The sequence below is a fragment of the Balaenoptera ricei genome, chromosome 16 (genome assembly GCF_028023285.1).
Source record: "Balaenoptera ricei isolate mBalRic1 chromosome 16, mBalRic1.hap2, whole genome shotgun sequence".
Classification (NCBI taxonomy): Eukaryota; Metazoa; Chordata; class Mammalia; order Artiodactyla; family Balaenopteridae; genus Balaenoptera; species Balaenoptera ricei.
The window spans coordinates 55,980,675-55,999,805 of record NC_082654.1 but is presented as its reverse complement, the minus strand read 5'-3'; the positions used below and the strand labels follow the sequence as shown (position 1 = coordinate 55,999,805).

General features: G+C 50.5%; 1 protein-coding gene across 1 annotated transcript in view; it reads right to left on the bottom strand.

Annotated features, from left to right (window-relative positions):
• The window catches only part of ZCCHC24 (zinc finger CCHC-type containing 24), a 62,312-nt gene that overhangs the window by 30,840 nt on the left and 12,341 nt on the right, over nucleotides 1-19,131 (bottom strand). The window contains exon 2 of the mRNA XM_059899581.1: nucleotides 18,774-18,974. Coding sequence (XP_059755564.1) covers nucleotides 18,774-18,974 — 201 coding nt within the window. The remainder of the gene's footprint in view (nucleotides 1-18,773; nucleotides 18,975-19,131) is intronic.

Genomic DNA, 19,131 nt, shown 5'->3' with positions numbered 1-19,131 from the left:
AGGAACGGTGCGGGAGACTGGCATGTGGAAGCCAAGGAGCAAAACCTTCTTATTCTGCCCACAAAAGGGCAGTGAGCTTGGGCCCTGAACTGAGCCTGGGCGGGCACATGTCTGCAGACTGCAGGTGCTCACGTAGCGCCCAAAGGAACGACAAAGGAATGACATGCACAGGTGTTTCTCCGGGGCACACACCTTAAGATGAGCTGCCAGCTCCATTTTAAGTCAACTGACAGGGAAGCAGGTAGTCAAGAGGGTAGCAGAGGCTCCTTAAACCTGTCTGGGATGCAAGGGAGGCGTGTTCACTGAGCTTCCCATCAACCTGGCAGCTCCCTGGGGCCCAGCAGCGGCACAGCCTCTGTGTGGGCATGTGCACCGCACACTGGAGAGGGGTGTGTGTGCAGTGTGCACACTTGGAGCTCGGTACGTGCGCCATGCGTGTGGCTGCACAGAGCCCCTCACTCTGCACCCAACTCTACAAGCTGCAGTGGGCCGGGGAGGGCCAGGGAGAGGTCGGGGAGGTCCAGGGCTGGGAAGCCACAGGCAGCTCTGGATTTCTCAACTCCATCAAAATAACTGCATGGAAAACTGGGAGAATCATGCTGAAGGAAGAGAAAAATGCAACCACTCAACTCTCCTGGAAAATGTCTTTCTAGTCCCTGGCCACTGACTATCCCATGACCCCACATCCTCTCAGCCAGCCAAGTGCAAAGTGAAAGAGCTCTGGCTGTGCAGCTCTGAGACCTGGGTTCGAATCCTGGCTCTGCCATTACTGGCAGCAAGAGCTTAGGGAGGTTTCTAAACCTCCCTGAGCCTCGGTTTCCCATCGCTCAAGTGGAAATCATAGTATCTATCGGGTGGGGAGTTGAGAAGCGTTCATGAGCTCGTGAATGCAAAGTGCCTGGCACATAGTTGGAACTCAGTAAATGGTAGACCTCATCGCCTTCCTCAGCATTATATGGACACTCGTCTAAAATTTCACATGTCCAAGGCCCTTATCTCTTTCCCCTCTATCTTGCCAACTTTCTGAAAATCCAGGAAAGTCTCTGGAATCCCAGATTTCATCCTCTCAGCAAATATAAATAAACCCACTCAGTCTCCCTCAACAAACACAAGTTGCTGTTCGGAGCCTGGCTCTTTGCTGAGCATGAGGAACTGGCAGTGGGTGAGGCTGGCCTCTGCCCCCTCCTAGCACATCAGGTTTTCCCATACAGGGTCTCGCGTAATCCTTACAGTAACTGGGAGCTGCAACGCACCGGCCCAGAGAGGAGAAGGGACTTTCTCAAGGTCACACAGTGAGTGAGTGGCGGCCCCAACCTACACCTGCCTGTTCCTAGCTCCCCCTCTGCTTCCTGGTCTCTGAGCCTGACGTGTGCTGGCGCGTGTGGCACCAGTCCTGGGGCAATGAAACAGAAGACGGTGTCGTCTGGCCAGCAGGAAACAGCCAGGGGAGGTCACGTGGGGCAGGGAGAGACGCTCTTGGGCCTGGTGAAATCCACCAGGCTACAGGCTGTGAATGTGGAATCCTGAGTCACAAGACTGGTCCCTGTCACTTCAGGGGGACCCAAAAGTTGATTGGCTGCTATAGCAGGTTGATGATTCTGTGCAAAAAGCAAGACCTTAGAAGGATGGGATGGAAGACACGTGCAGTAGCTGGACGCTTAGTGAGGAGGCCTGGGTTTGGGCACCAGCTCTACCAGGCAAGTCACCTCCTATTTCTGGGACTCAGTTTTCCCATCTGGAGTCAGGGTGTGTGTGGGTTTAGAGGAGATGCTTTGGATGCAATAACCTCTAATGTCTGAGTCACAGCTGACCTTCTGGGAACTGACTGCTCTGCTGTGAGATAGGGCCAATGCACTGAGCCAACAAGAGATGCTGCAACATACCTAACCCGTAGCCCTTCCTGCTGCGTGGTCAAACACGCCCCTCATCCTTGCTCTACCTTCCACTCCTCTATTGATAGTGACAGAGCAAGAGCAAGAGCAGAGAGAGCTCTGTGGGGTCTCTGCTCTCCCCACCCCTGCTCTTTCCCCCAGAGAGGCCATCCAGGCCAAGCAGGGGAGGGGGCACGCATCCAAGCTTACACAATCACCACCTTGTCTGGGGGAGACAAAGGCCAGGCTCTGGGTCTTGGCGGCCAACGGCCCGGATGGAATGACGGATCACAGAGTTGCTGAATTTAGAATTTTAAAAAATGTTAGTACCATGATAGCTTAGATTCTTAATCTCTAAAATTCAGAATAATAATGTGTTAGAATCATAGACATGGAGAATCTTCATTTCAAAGAACAAGAATAACAGCATGTTGAAACAGAAAACGTGGGAGAGTTCAGAATCCCACCATTTAGATATGGAATGATTACAGGAACCTCAGACTCCTGACAAACTCAGAACAACCAAGTGTCAGTATCATCCCATGTGGGAAGCCTCGTTTCCCAGAATAATAAAATTTGGTAATCACAGGATCTAAGAAATCTGGGATTGAACTTCGTACAGTGTTGGAAGCAAGAACTCCTGGAATGTTCATTTCCATCTCATGGAACCTTCTAATCTTGCATCCCCAGGACCTCAGAGGGACAAAGATGGTTTTACTCACCTGCAGGGGCCCTCCCCCATACCTGCCTGAGCTCCACTTCAGACGTGGGCAAAGGTGTATCAGAATCACCTGGAGAGCTGAAAACATGCCCATGGCTAGGCCAACCCTGGATCTACTGAATCAGAATGTCCAACACCAAACTAAAAAAAAAAAATCCCCGGGTGATTCTACTCTGAAGCCCCAGTTGAGAAGCACTGATCTGGTAAACCTCACCACTTTATCACAGACAGGGAAACAGAATGCAAGGAGCTGGCCCCAGAACATACAGCAGTGGTCTCTAGCCTCTACACCAAGGTCAGGCCCCTCAGGCCGCGCTCTACCTTCACCTGGACCTTTATGGCTCCAGGGACCCTGTGCCCAACTCTCTGTGTCTGCCTTAGAGTCCCCCTGCCCCAGGGGCATCCCCAGTGGTCTTGGGGACCAAGCAGGCCAGGAAAGAAACTGCTAGGCTCACAAAGCCAGCCCCTCCCTTCCCCCTACCCTCATGCTTGAAGTCCTCCAGGTGGTTTCCAGGGGGGCTGGAGGAGTACTGTGGAGGTCATCAAGGTCAATCCCCAGCCTCCAGGGAGGCCTGTAATGAAGGAAGGTCCCAGGAATGGGGAGTCAGAGGCCAGGAGTCCCTGCTGCATTAGCATGCCGAGTGGTCATAGATAAGTTCCTTGACCTCTCTAAGTGAAAATGGTCTCAAGGCAGAGGCTGGACAGAGAACCTCTGGGAATCCTTTCTGCCTCTGCCTCTGCCTCTTGACCTCACCCAACATGGCCACACATTTAAGGGAATGCGAGCCCTCAGCAGCCTTAGCCAGATTGTTCTCAGTCAATTAGGAAGTTCTTTCTTTTGTCTAACCTGAAACATTCCAGCTGCAGTGTTAGCCCTTTGCCCTCCTGCGTGAAGATGGAGCCTATCTGGGCACAAATGCCCTTTACTTGCTCAGAGGAAATCCCCAGTCCTCCTGCACCTCAGCTGAGGGTGCCCCTCTCCCCGGTCCCTGTTGCCGGTCTGGCTGGCCTTGCGGATTCCTGTGGGAGCTGACCTCCCAAACAAATAATGGGGGTGGCACTCCCCAGAGCCCGCCCGAGCAGCAGAGGCTCACAGCCTCTGCCTGAGTGCAGTTTTAATCAGATATGCTCACAGCTCCTAAGCAGTCTAGCAGGGCAGGGGTCCTGCTGGGCCAGAGTGTTTCCTCCAGCGAGATGGGGGATTTCCAGCCAAGAACCCCTACCAGGCTATGGAAAGAAAACCCAAAAGGCAGTCTCAAGGAATGGGGAAGTGGGAACCCAGATGGTCCTTAGACCAGTGTTTCCCAAATTTTACCATGCCCACGAATCACCTGGGAGCTTGTGAAAATGCCGATTCTGATTCAGCAGGTCTGGGGTGGGGCCCAAGGTTCTGCATTTCTGATAAGCTCTGGATGCTGCTGCTGGTCCACGGACCACACTTTGAGAAGCAAGCCTTTAGATGTTCATAAATAAAAATTTTTTATTCCTAAGAACCCTTTACTTTTGTCTGGCTTGGTTTGCAATTCATTTCCAGCTCTGTCGGCTCATGAGATCCACAAAGCAGCCCTGAGGGGCAGACAGGATGCATATGGCTGGGTTCACTGCACAGAAGGGGAAACTGAGGTGTAGCAAGGGCAAGGGGCTTGTTCAAGGTCACCCACCTGGCTACAGTGCCTCCTCTAAACTCTTCCTACGTGGCTGGTCAGAACGACACACACCTTGGCAATGAGTGGCTTGACCCAGCAACTCCCTATCCTGCCTTCCACGCAACTGTGTGGGCCTGGAGGCAGAGGCCAGCCAGCTCCTGTGCTCTGAGGCTTCCTGGGGGTCCCCGGGGGGCCCTCACTGAACTGTGCTGGCTACTGATCTGGCTCTCAGTGGCCTTGGTTGGTGGACCAGAGGGTTAGGAATCAGCCAGGCTTGCTGGGCTTAAATCCTCACCCTGCCCTTGGCTCCTGTGTGACACTGGGAGAATTGACATCTCTGAGGACATGGATGACGTGCCAGGACTCAGCATGGTCTCTGGTACACGCAGGTTGCTCAGCCAACATTCACTCCCTGCCTTCCTTTCCTTTCTCACTTCCCAGCTGAGTCTGGTTTATTTCTCCCTTCCTCCCTCACAGCCTCTGAAGCAAGAATGCTTGGGATTGGATCTGAGCTGTGTGACCCTGAGCAAGTCACATACTGTCTCTGTGCCTCCGTTTCCTCCTCTGTACAATGGGGATAATAAGAGCCTACAGAAGGCTAGTGTGAGGATTAAATGAGTCAATATGTGTAAAGTGCTTAGAGCAGAGCCTGGGACATAGAGAACTCTCCCTGTAAGTGTCAGCTACCGTACTGTTAATATCATCTCCATATGATGTCCCGGCTCTGCGGCAGGTGCCACGGCAGATGCTGGGGGCACAGTATCGAAGCAGCACTTGCAAGTGCCAGGCACTGTGCTAGTGATTTCATGGACTTCCTGCCCACTCCCCCCACCCTGACCCTGCCCCAGATCATAGTCAAAAGAGAAGACAAAGACACTAAGCTGGTTGTGCGAGGGTCCTTTGGGAACACACAGGAGGGAGGGACCGGCGAATGGGAGGGTTCAGAAGGCCTGTGGGGGGAGGAGACCACGGCCCTGTTTAAGCTTCACACTCCCCACCAAGGAGCAGGGGCAGCGGGCGGGTGGTGGAGAGGAGTTTGGGCTTGTGTTTGCTTGTACCCCTTGTTATCGTGCTTGAGGACACGCCTCTCCTTAACCTGTGGGATGAGAGACACTCACCTCCCACACAAAGTGCAGATGCAAGGCAGAGAGGAAGCCAGGAGGCACACTCCCTCCCGCAGCCTGATTTCTGCCTGGGCCAGAGCACAGCAGATGCACAGCGTGTCCTGGTGGATGGGGCTGTTCTCAAGGATAGAGAAGACAGTGGAAAAGGCTGGGTCCTGGGATCAGACAGACTTGGCCTAATCCTAATCAACTGTGGGACCAAGGGCAAGTTGCTTAACCTCTCCATGACACTTCGTTATAAAATAAAAGAAGGAAGGGAGGGAAAGATGAAGTGGGAGAAAAAGGTGGACAGATGGACTTCAGACACGCCCAGGCTAGAGTGAGCATTCTATGAGATAAGGAGATGGAGGCGCTTTGCAGGCCAGGCATGAGGGAGGGCGCATTTCTCCAGGCTCCCCACCCCGCTCCATGGGTGTAACTTCCCTGTATCTGCTGCCTGATTTCTCTGTAGCCCAAACCTTAGATGTGGGGCAGGGGTGAGAGGAAGGAAGCCCAGATCTTAAAGGCAGGCCAGGTCGATGGTACCAAGTCGTGGAACCCAGAGACTGAGCCACCTCTCACCCCAGACAAGCCATGGGGCACAGGCTCCATCCTGAGGGGCCACCCAGATGTGGTGGGAAGGGAAACTGCTGCCATCAAGGTGTGCCTCCAAGACCCCCCAGCAGATGAGGGCAGGAGCCATGGCAACCTCCAGGCTCACACCCACCCTAGAAGCCCACTTGCTCACCTCTAATCAATTCAGCACACATTTTGGGAGCGCATGCAGTATTCAGGGCCTGTGCTTGGCCGCTCACTGGGCAGTGGGGCAAACAGTACTTTATAGTTTTCAAAATGGGTTTGCCTGCCCCATTGTTTCTGGATCTCACAGAAGCCCTGAATGATGGGCTTAATGGCTGACCCCATTTCATGCACTCAGGGGGCGTGAAGGCTCACGGGCAGGATCAACTTGGCCAAAGTTGAACAACTACTGAGCCATAGGCTTGGGATAAGAGCTCAAGGCTTTTGACCCCAAAGCCCATGACCTCTTGCCAGCCAAGCAGACACAGACCCTACCTGGGGTAGGCACCCGGGAAGTGGCAGAGATGGTTGTGTGAGGATCGGCCCCAGGCTAGGCAGGGCTCAGCAAGGCAGGGTAGGAGCAAGGCGGGGGGCACAGGAGGCCGCTCCACGGGAGAGGGCACATTTGGGTTGAGCTTGGAGGAGAAGATGGAGAAACAAGAGTGAACTACCAGCTGAGGGCACAGCACAGACAAAGCCCTGGTGTGTGAGAGTCTCAGCAGAACTCAAACGGCAAATAGCCAAGACCACCTCCTGGGGCCCAGGCTGAGGCCACACTCGAGGACCAGGGCAGGGCACAGAGCCACACAATGAGGGGGTATCACCTGTCCTCCGGGGACAAGGTGGGGAGGCAGGACAGGTGAGAAGCCATCAAAGGCCTTAGAATCAGGTCCTGGGATAGGGGTGCAGATCATGGAAAGTGGAGCTCCAGAGGAGAGCTGGTGGGCCTGGAATGGCTGGGGAAGGCATCTCCAGGGAGATGAGTTCAAGCTGGGCTCTGAAAGGGGGGTGGGAAGAAAGAGGTTAGTGAAAGGCACTGCAGGCTGGGGGGACGGCATGAGCTGAGGCACAGAAGCTGGAGGGCCCCGGGTGCGCGGTGCACCTGAGTGTGTGGTTAGGTGGCCTGGCCGGGGTGGGGCAGGGAAAAGAAAAAAGAGGCTTCAGGGCCTGTGGCATCCCAGGCTGCCTCTCACCCACCTCACATCAAACCCATAAAGACAGGCTCATGGGCCTCCCTTTATAAATGAGGGCGGATAAGGCTCGCGGAGGCCCAGCAACCTAGCGAGTAATACTAACAAGAGCTGCCATTGACCGAGCGCTTGTGGGATGCCAAGTACTGTATCAGCTGCTTTGCCCACACATTTCCCACAAATACCCAAGAAGTAGGTGAGCCCATTTCACAGATGCCTGGATGATGTTGTGAAACATACACAAAGATACAGCTGGGGAAGGGCAGAAGTGAGCTCTGAGCCCAGCTCACTGAGACTCGGGAGGGTGGTCCCTTTGAGCTTGGAGGAAAGGGGAAATCAGAGAAGGCTGCCTGGAGGAGGTGACACCTGAGAGCTATTCAGCCCAAGGATACAATTGCTCTGCTCCAGCCCTCCATCCACTAGGCCTTGCAGGTGGTTAAAGGACCAGGAACAGGTTCTGGCTCCCAGGCTCTGCCAACATCCCTGTCCCTCAGAGACCAGAGACAGAGGATTGAGAAGGTGAAGCCAACTGACATGGCGAGATTCCTGGGGGCCCTGAGTCACCACCTGTGGTCCATTTAAAAGAAGAACTGGCAGCTGAGGATGTGAAACTGGCCCTCTCAGACTCTTTCTTGCCAGGCTTGGGACAGCAGGAAGGATGTAAAAGTGACTGCCCCATGAGCCCCCACGCCCTGTCCCTCCGTCCTCCCAACAGCTGCTCCCACTTGTCTCTGCCAGGGCAAGCACTTGGCGGGTCCATCCCTCTGCCTGGCCAGAGGGGAGCTGACAGCCCACAGGTGGCACTTGACACCTTCCATCCATGGCCCATCATCCCTCCTCCCAGAGCACCCACTCTGGGTAGAGTGGAGCCTCCGGGACCCAGTTCCTAACTTCTCATCCCTCAAGCCAACCTACATGACTCAAAGTCATCAGAGCCTGTCCCAGCCCCCAACCCAAGGCTCCTGAGAAAGCCCAGCCTCATCACATGGGCTTCTTGCAGCCCATCCCAGAGGCAGCCCATCCTGTGGGATGAGGGTGGGATGGGAGGATCAGAGCCCTCTCTGATGACCCCACAATCCTGAAACGCTTTCTTAGACCTCTAGAACTTCTCAAACCAGTTTGGAACAGCTGAGCTGAGGCATAACAATAATGATGGTCATTAACACAGCTAGTCCAAGGCAGTGCTGGGGGTTGAACGCAGGCGGGTTGGCTTAAGGGCTATGCTTGGAACCACCATGCCACAAAGTGAGGGCCTCGGAAGGGGAGGGAGGAAAGACCGAGGTCACAACATAGGGTTTGGGGGGACCACCCCAAAACCAGCACCGACACCAACTAGCAGGCACTACACCATCCCCATCAACACCCATCCCAGCTAACATTCTCCAAGCGCTCACGACATCCCAGGTTCTGTGCTGAGCACTGGAATATCAGCCCAGACCCCAAGATTCGGAGCAAGCCCCTGCAATGATACTTGTTACATGCAATGCAGGCCACCTGCCCTGGGCCCAGTCATTCCTCACTGGAATCATAAAATGACACTGTTTGTCCTCCCCACCTTCCTTCTCTCCCCCTCCCACCCTTCCTTTCTTCCTTTCGTTTCCCTCCCTCCTTCCCTTCCTCCTTCTATTAATCTTTCATAACTTGTAGTCCTGGCCAGAGCCGTGAGAAAACCTTGGTTTCCCCATCAGTATATGGATGTCTCTGAACTAATCAATGGTCCCTGTCCAGAGGTTCTGCACAGGAAATCCTGCATACCCTCAGTCCCTCTCTGCCTGTCCCCTCCCCAGGCTCAGCCACTGTGGCCCCATAGGAAACCCAGGCCTGCAGGGAGGTCAGGGCCACAACAAGGGGTTGGAAACCCCAGGAAGAGGCCAGACATGGGCTGAGGGCCATGGCCCTTGCTGCCTCCTTTGGACACCCCACAGGGACTAGCCTGCTCTGGCCTGGGTAGAGGTGCAAGAGCTGGGGTCCAGGGGCTGCAGAGACTGGGTTGGGGACGGGGGGCGGGGGGGGACCTGCGCCAGCCTTCACTTTCCCCCTGTCTCCTGCCCCTCCCCCAGCAAGACCCTGAAACTATTCACATCCCACCTCTTAGGTTTCAGCTGTTCTAGGATTGGATTCTCTCACTGCTCTATTTTTCTTCTTCTTTTGCAATCTCCAAGAAACCCGAGCTGCCAGATGGGTGGGGGCGATGATTGTTTTCCGTCTGACATCTGGATTTCATTAGCAGCCCTGGGCATGCTGACTCAGGAATGGCAGCTCCCCTGGGCTCAGACCTTCCCCAGACCCCTCACAGTGCCCGGTCCTTAGCTGGACACAGGAGACACAGGTGATGACACCCCTCAGACCTCCCTCAAAGGAGCAACCAGCCCCCCAAGAATATCTTGGGAGTGGTGGAGGCTGAGGGCTTAGAGAATTCCTGCTCCCAGCTCAGCGCCTGATGGCTGGCTGCCAGGTGGGTGTGGCTGGGCCTGAGCACCATGAAGGGTGACAAAGGGCTTAGGGAAAGTGTCCCCCATCGGTACCCCAGTCTCCATCCCTAAAGAGGTGCTGAGTGGGCCATCAAGGCAGGGAGCCCTGCACTGGCCCCAAATAGCAGACACGTTTTGGAGATGAGGAAAGGTGGCCCAGAGAGGTTAAGCGACTTATCCAAGGTTGCACAGCTGGTAAACAGTAGAGCTGGAACTTGAACTCTGGTTTTGGGGTTATAAATTTGAAGCTGTTTCCTTTGACCTTAACAAGATGTCCCTTCACTAACATCAGGGTCCTTACTGTTGTCATACGGACCCTCAACCCTGTCTGAGCTTCAGAGAAAGGTGGTACGTAGGGTTTTCACATTCTATCATCCATCAGAGAGGCCTGCAATGGTCACCTGACCTAAAGCAGGCCCAGACACTCTTCAAGGCCACATTAAGGCACTTGTGGGCCCCCTCCTCCATAAAAAGTGATTAAAAATTCTATTTTATGACTGTGTTGGTATAAAGATAAATATTACCCAGGCTGGATTCATTATTATATACTCATTATTATTACTTTCATTTTCCTTCTTCTGGTTTTAAAATAAATGAAAATCACAACATTTTTGTGGGCCCTCAGCGTGCCTGCTGTTTCTCCCAGAGAAGTCGGCCTGGCACTCTAGGTCAAAGCACTCATATTCTGCAGACCACTCCTTGCCACGTCATAGCTCCTTCTTTTCTTACTGATTTGTGCTTATTGTCTGACTTCGCCCACTGGAACATAAGCTCCAAGAGAGTGGGAAGCTTTCCTGGTCTGTTCACTGTGGCATCCTCAAATGCCTACTACGTGCTTGGCACATAGTAGTGTTCAATAAATGTTTGCTGAATGATTAGATGAAGAGGAGCCTATCTTCTCAGGCAGGTGTATTTGCATCCCAGGTAGTGGCACCCCACTGGCCCAGGTGGCCACTTCAGCGATCTGGTAGCCCTCCCTGACACTTTACCCCTCTCCCCCTCACCTGCCTGGTCACCATGCCCCACAGACGCTACTTTCTCATCATGTCTGGACTTTGTCCCCTCACCTCCAACCTTTGCTTGCCCTTGCCTTATATCTGGTCTTATCATCTATCCATGTTCCTAGACTGGTTTTGTCTGCAGTCTTGCCTCTTCCAGCCGGGCCTCCCAACTGCCACCAGCATGATCTTTCAAAATGCCAATCCGAGCATGTCACCTAAAACTCTTGGATGGCTTCTTCTTGCCCTCCAGATAAAGTCCAAGTTTGTGCAGCCTGGCACACAGGTCTTTCACCACCTGCTGCAGCCACATCTCCCACCCCTCCCCTCAGGCACCCAGAGTGCTAGCCTTCGCCAAGGGCTTGTGGTTCCCGGAAGGCAAATTCCCACTATTTACACGCTTGCTTGGAAACCTTCCCCGCCCCAGACTCAGACTCCTCCTCTGTGAGGTCTCCCATGAACCCCCAGGCAGAGCTGGTATCTCACTGCAAACCTTAACCGCAGCCCTGGTCGCCCTAAATGGTCAACAGCGTTTCTGTTGTCCACTCTGTTCCACTGAGGACAAAGGTAGAGCTTTATCTAGCACAGGCCTGACACATAGTAGGAGCTCAGGAAAGGCTGGGCAATTGCACTGAGTGCTGGGCCCAGCTCTGTCCTGGCAGATTGTGTGTCCTGGGCACGGATATGGCACCGAGCCAAGGTCCCACCACAAACACACATACCCACGCGGGCAAGCGCGGCTGACACGGAACAGGTCCTGCCACATCAGTGTGCAGAAGTCAACATGACACACACAGGTGACCCTGCAGGCAGGCCCAACAGAGAGCACCCACGACATCCCTACAGCCACCTGGGATTTCTGCAGTCACCAGAGCTGGCAGCCCCAGCCACCCCTGGCCTCCTTGACTGCACTGGGGCAACAGAAACCCTGGGGCTGGACCAGCGGTCGACACGAACAAGACACAATGACTTGGCCAGACCAGGCCTGGTATGGCTTTTGCCCACATTGTCTGTGTCCCTCTTTATTTCCAGCAACCCATTTTTTAAAGAACCCTTTCTGAGAATGATGGTGGAGATCAAAGTCTGGACGCTAAAGCTGATGGTAGAATCTAATTTAAAAAGCATGGGCTCTGGAATCAGGAAGGCCTGAGTTCCAATTCCAGCTTTGCTGTTCATTAGCTGTGTGACCTTAGGCAAGCCAGCCAACTTCTCTGGGCCTCGGTTTTATCATCTGGCAATTGACCTGATAGAGGTTTTGAGACAATTAAATGAGCTAATGCATATTACACACTAAGCTCAGTGGTAAACTCAATGCTGAGAGACTGTTATTATTGTTGTTCATATTATTATTACCCTTGAATTGACACCTGGCACACTGTGTGGGGACTGCAACAGGGACAGATTTGTCAAGAGCTGAATGGTAGACATTCTTGAGTCCCAGTCTTCTTGGGCCAGTGCTGACATTGGTTGGAGAGAGACCCTGGCCCAGGCACAGCCTCACCCCACAAAGAGAGACTGCATTTCACCAACACTGGGAACTTGTCTCCCGCACTTTCTGCCTCTGCTTTTGGGGCTACCCCTCTTCCTGTAGTGCCCGATCCCCTTGCACTGCACCTGGTACCTATGAGAAGCCTCATCAGTCTGATGAGCTGAACTCTGGACACCTCTCTCCACACTTAAGGTTGGAAAAGAATCAATTAACAGGTTACCATCCTCTGGTTCCTGTATCCCACTACCCAGGCTGTTGGCAGTGAATGCTTTAACCACATTTGCTACCTTCTTCAGAGCCTGGGGCTCCATGGGCAGCTTCAGGACCCAGGCAGGGCTGGCCTAGTGTTCTGCACATTCCACCCCCAGTTAGACCGTTTAAGATTTTAAAAGCATTAGACCATTTAAAAGTCATTCCACAAAAGGAGAGGAGAGAAAGGAGTAGAAAAGTTATTCAAAGAAATAATGGCTGAAAACTTCCCAAATCTGATTTAAAATGTTAATCAACGCATCCAAGCAGCTCAACAGACGCCAAGTATGATAAAGATGAAGAGATCCAAAAATGGACACATCATAGTAAAACTGCTGAAAGCTAAAACAAGGAGAAAATCTTGAAAGCAGCAAGAGAAAAATGGCATGTCATTTATGATGGATTTCCAATAATATTAACTGGCTTCTCATCAGAAGCAATGGAGGCCAGAGGGCAGTGGGATGACATATTTAATGTGCTCAAATTTAAAAATATCTGTCAGCCAAGAATTTTATACCCAACAAAGAAATCTTTAAAAACTGAAAGTGAGATAAAGACATTCTCAGGTAAACAAAAACAGAGAATTCATCGCTAGCACACCAATCTTTCAAGAAATACTAAAGGAAGTTCTTCAGGCTGAAAGTAAGGGACCTCAGAGAGTAATGTAAATACACATGAAAAAAACAAGGAGCACTGATAAGGTGATTATGTAATTGTAAAAGACAGTATGAGTGCATATTTCTTTTCTTCTCTTAGCTGATTCAAAAGCAATTTATAAAACAATATGTATATAATTGTATTATTTGTCCTATAACATAGAAATGTAGTACATTTGCCAATAATGGCACAAAGGAGGTGGGTGGGAGAAAATCTGTCTTGGGCTAAGGAAAGAACACCAAGTGGTAACTTGAATCCACAGGAACAAATGATAAGAATTGGAAATGGGAAATAAGGAGGCTAATATGATATAAGCTATGGATATATAATTGCTCTCATTTCTTCTCCCAGCTTCTCTAAAACACATAAAGCTAACTAAAGTAATAATTATAACAAGTATTGTTGAATTTGTAACATACATAGATGTAATATGTAAACAATAATGCCACAAGAACAAGGAAAAAAGTATAGAGCTACAAAGGAGTTACATTTCTATATTGGAGTTAAGTAACATTTCTCACTGGAGTTATGTTAGTATAAATCTGAAGCACATTCTGATGAGTTAAGAGGTATAAGATAAGCCCTGGAGCAACCATTAAGGAAATAGCTTTTTAAAATGGAGAAAAAATAATTAAAGAAGTTAAAAGGTTACATTAGAAAATTATCACTTAATGCAAAAGGAAGCAGTGAAGAAGGAACAGAGGGACAAAAAAGACACGAGCAATTTCAAAATCAAAAAGTTAAATGGCAGACCTAAATCCAACTATATTAATAATAGCATATATGAAAAGAGCATTAACAATAGCATTATTAATAATGTGAATGGATTAAGCAACCCAAACAAAAAGCAGGGATTGTCAGATTGGATAAAAAGTAAAACAAGATCTAACTATATGCTGTCTACAGGAGACACAGTTTAGATCCAAAGCTATGAATGAATTGAAAGTAAAAGGATGGAAAGAGCTATATCAGGTAAACAGCAACCATAAGAAAGCAGGCTACACTAATATCAGACAAAATAGACTTTAAAACAAAAAATGTTGCTAGAGATAAAGAGGGACATTTTATAATGGTAAAAGGATCACTCCATCAGGAAAATACAACAGTTATAAACATATATGTGCCTAATAACAGAGCATCAAAATACATGTAGCAAAACCCGACAGAACTGAAGAAAAAACCCTCAATTCAACAATAATACAGATTTCAATAACCCTATTTACAATAATTTACAATAGAACTAGGCAGAACATCAACAAGAAGTCAGAAGACATGAACAACACTATAAACCAACTAGACCTAACAGACATCTATAGAATTCTCCACCCAACAATAGCAGAATACTTTCTTCTCAAGTGCACATGAACCATTCTCCAGGACAGCCCAAATTCTAGGCTATGAAACAAATCACAATTAATTTAGAAGCACTGAAATAATACAAAGTATGTTTTCCAGCCACAATGGAATAAAACTAGGAATCATTAAAAAAAAAAGACATCTGAGGAACTCACAAAAATGTGGAATTAAACAACATACTCCTAAATAACCAGTGGGTCCAAGAAGAAATCACAAGGGAAATCAGAAAATACCCTGTGATAAATGAAAATGAAAATACAACATACCAAACTTATGGCATGCAGCTCAGAGGAAAATTTATAGCTATAAACACCCACATTTAATTTTTTTAAAAAAAGATGTACAATCAGTATCCTAACCTTCCACCTCAAGAAACTAGAAAAAGAAGAGCAAACTAAACATAAAGCAAGCTAAAGAAAGGAAATAATAAAGATTAGAGTGAAGAATTGAAAGCAGGACTCAAAGAGATATTTGTACACCCATGTTCATAGCAGCATTATTCACAATAGCCAAAAGGTAGAAACAATCCAGTTGTCCATTGATGAATAAATGGATAAACAAAATGAGGCATACACACAGATACACACACACAATGGAATATTATTTAGCTTTCAAAAAGGAAGGAAATTCTGACACATGCTATAACATGAGTGAACCTTGAGGACATTATGCTAAGTGAAATAAGCCAGTCACAAAAGGGTAAATACTGTATGATTCCATTTATATGAGGTACCTAGAGTAGTGAAATTCTTAGAGACAGAAAGTATAACAATAGTTGCCAGGGGTTGGAGGAGGGAAGGGGAGGGAATTATTGCTTAATGGGTACAGAGTTTCAGTTTTGCAAGATAAAAAGAGTTCTGGGGATGGATGGTGGTGATGGTTGCACAACAATGTGAATGTACTTAATGCCACTGAACTGTGTACATTGACACATGGTTAAAATAGTAGATTTTATGTTATATGTATTTTCCCACAATTTTTAAAAAGATTAGAATAGAAAGTAAGGATATAAGAATACAAAAACAATAGAGGAAATCCACTAAACCAAAAGTTGGTTCTTTAAAAAGTTCAACAAAGTTGACAAACCTTTAGCTAGAATGACCAATAAAAAAAAGAGAGAAGACTCAAATTATAAGAATCAGAAGTGAAAGAGGGGGACATTATAAAACAATATGAAAAGGATTATAAGAGAATATGATGAACAACTGTATGACAATAAATTAGATAATTTAGATGAAATGGACAAATTCTAGAAATACACAAGCTACAGAAACTGACTCAAGAAGAAATAGAAAATCAGAATAGACCCATAACAAATAAAGAGATTCAATTAGTAATAAAAAACATCTACTCACAAAAGAAAGCCCAAGCTCGGATGGCTTCACAAGTGAATTCCACCAACCATTTAAAGAAGAATTTATATTAATTCTCCACAAACTCTTCCAGAAAATAAAACAGGATGGAATACTTCCTGAATCATGGAACTGATAAATGTTATTACATGGATGAACCTTGAAAACAATACACTAAGTGAAAGAATCCGGTGACAAAAGACCACATATTATATGAATCTATTTATATGAAATGTCCAGAATAGGGAAATCTACAGAGACTGAAAGTAGATTAGTGGTTGTTAGGAGATGGGGGTTCAGAGGGTGATAGCTAAAGAGTATGAGGTTTCTTTTTGAGGTGACAAAAAATGTTCTTTAATTGATTGTGGTGATGGTTGCACAGCTCTGTGAATATACTAAGAATCATCAACGTGTATATTGTAAATGGTTGAATTACAACTCATCAAAGCTGTTACCAAAAATAAGCATTTCCCTTTTAAATATTATAAATGCTGAGCTCTTACATAACAGTTCATTTGAAACAAAGATTTCCACCTGTTCCTTCATTCAGGAAGACTTGTACTAAGCACCTGCTGTACTTTATGGTACCTGGGCTGGCAGAGATGAATCTAGCCCAGCACTTGCCCCTGGGGCTTGCGGTCAGGTGAGGGGTGAGGAGCATCCAATCATATTCCAGCCTGCTACAATACTTATCTAAGTACGTGCACTCTGCATTGTGACGCAAGGGAGACAAAAATAGTGCTGGCCAACAGTCACTGAGTGCTTCCTGTGTGCCAGGCGTTGTGCTAAGCACTTTTCATGCATTACTTCGTTGAGTCCTCACAGCAGTCCTCTGTGTTAGCGTTCTCACTAGCCTCGTTTTACGGATGGTGACCCTCATGAAGAGTGAAGGGAGATCCTTGGGTCTGCAGGAATCCCGGATAGAATCAAGTTTGAGATGGGGCCGCAAGAGGGGCTCTACCAGCTCAAGGCAGAAACAGGCTCCACAGGCCATGGAAGTCTCAGCCTGGAGCGGTGTGGATGCTCAAGGAAACGAAGAGCACCGAGGCCCCAAGACCAGGGTTCTGCCCTCTCCTCAGCACGTCACCTTTCTGAGACTCTGTTTCTCCAACTGTAAAATGGGGCTATTACTCCTACTTCGGCCACAGAGTTAAGAGCCCTGCACAGGATAAGCGAACACACTGTGTAACGCACATAAAGGAAGGACCGTGGTTAGCGCAGTGCTAGAAAGTGAGAGGCACCTAGGAGAGGGACCCTCCTACCCCTCACATTGGGAAGAGCTCTGGCCCGTCTGGGAGAGCGCAGCGCGTGCGCAAATACACACGCACCTTCGCCATCCCTCCACCTCTGACTCATCATCTGTTGCCTTTGGATACTGGTCACCCTTGTCCCATCAACCTGCCAGCCCCACTCAAGCCCCTCTCCTCCTGGAAGCTTTCCCAGGCTGTCTGCCCAGCACGAGCACACCTCCTCAGAGCCCCTGCTTATGTCTGAGCGTCACCTGCCTGCGGGGTTGAACTCTCCACTCCTCCACTGACTGGCTTGATGGTCCAGTGTGAGACCTTCACTCACACAAAGCATCCCGTAACAGGGGGCTATTAAAAGCACTTAGCACACCGGGCAGAAGTGAGCGCTGAATGAAATGCTTGGAGAGCACTTAGCACACTGCCTGTCTCCTCCTTAAACCTGGTGGAGTTCTGCTCTGCCCTGTAGGCAGAGTGCCTGAGAGCTCACAGCCCCTGTGCTGGCGGCTCAGCTGGGGAGGGCTCACTGGGTGGGCCGTGGGCACATCTCTGAGCGCCAACCAGATCCTCACCCTCTGCCAGGATCTCCTCATGCAAAGGGCCCCTTGCTTACTGTGTATACTGAGGGTAGACAGGGCACAGGGGAGGGCGGATCTGGAGGGCAGCCCATCAGTGGGTCCGGGGTGGGTGGGCCTCTCTTGGCCAGGGCTGGGGGGAGGGCTGAGGTCACCGGCTGAATCACCGGGGATCTTACTAGAACACAGTTCTGGGCTGGGCCTGAGATTCTGCATTTCTAACAAGCTCTGGGGCGACACTGATGCAGCTGTGGCCGGCCGTACTTGAAGTAGCCAAGGACCTGAGGCATGGCACGGTCATTTCTGAGAAGAGCGGTGATTGGCAATCGCACCTCGACCTCCCGCCGGTCCTGGAGGGACCCAGCCCTGCCCAGCCACACCCTCGGCTGCCAACATCTGGAGGTCAAGACTACACGGATTTTCTGAGTTTCCAGGATTCCATTTCCATTACACGTACAAAATAAAAGTAGTACCACGTTCTAAAAACAGTGGAAAGTATGAAAAAAACAATAGGGAAAAAAAAATCACTGATAATCTCGTATGGTATTTAACACAACTCTTAACCTCTCTCTCCCCAGGATTCCACAGCCATGTTGGTCAGAGAGTCAGGGTCGCCTGGTGAGTGGGGTCTGCCCCCCGGAGCCCCACCCTGTCGTGGCAAAGCACCGGGTGAGAGACGGGGCTGCTCCTGAACGCCTCGGTCTCCCGACCCTCTTCCCACACCAAGGGAGTGACACCCAGCCCACGGTGCCCGAGGCCTTCACCTAGACCTATCCCGGGGGCACAGGGCGCGGGCAGGGCGCCCCCTCCCCCTCAGGGGAGCAGGCTGCAGAGGAGGCAGAGGCGGGGCCTGGGGGAGGGGGCGCACATCTGGATCCCTGGCCCAGAGCCCACATTCCTTCCCTGTGAGCGGGAGGCGGCGGGCTCTCGGGAGAGCTGTGAAGACGCTGCTGGCCCCCTCCTGGCCCACGGTAACAGGACCCACCTCGGCAGGATGACTGGGGGGACTCCAAGGCCCAGAACCTCATTCTGGGGTCCCCCACCCAGAATGCTGACCGGCCAGTGCAGCACCAAGCTGGGGGCTCTGTCCCGTCCATACCAGCCAGCCTGCCTCAGAAAAACCAGAGGGGACAAAAAGGTGGCGACCAGCAGCCACGGGGCCAGGCGCTCGCCGAAGGGGCCCTGGGGGGACTACTCCACCTGCTCTACCCACGGAGGCCGGGCCACAGGTCAGCAGGGGCCCTGAGCCCCACCGGGGCCGGGCTGCCTTACCTGGGGGCAGTCCTTGATGTAGTGTCCTTTGTTGAAGCACAGGTGGCACAGGTAGTTGGGCGGGGGCCGCTTGCTGGGCTTGCGGGTCTCAGAGGTGAGGGTCAGCTCGGAGAAGTGCTCGGTGAGGGAGCTGAGGCCGTCGGCGATGTTGTTGAGGGAGCCGTAGGGCGAGGCGCTCTTGTACACGCTGCTGCTCAGCGCCTGCAGGGGACAGAGGCTGTGAGGGCTCTGGAGGCCTGGCCCCTTGCGCCGCTCTGGCCTCCTGGGAACTTCCACAGGCCCGTACACACACACGCACACGCACACGCACGCACACACACACACATGAATTCATAGTGACCCTTCAGCCGCCTGCGGG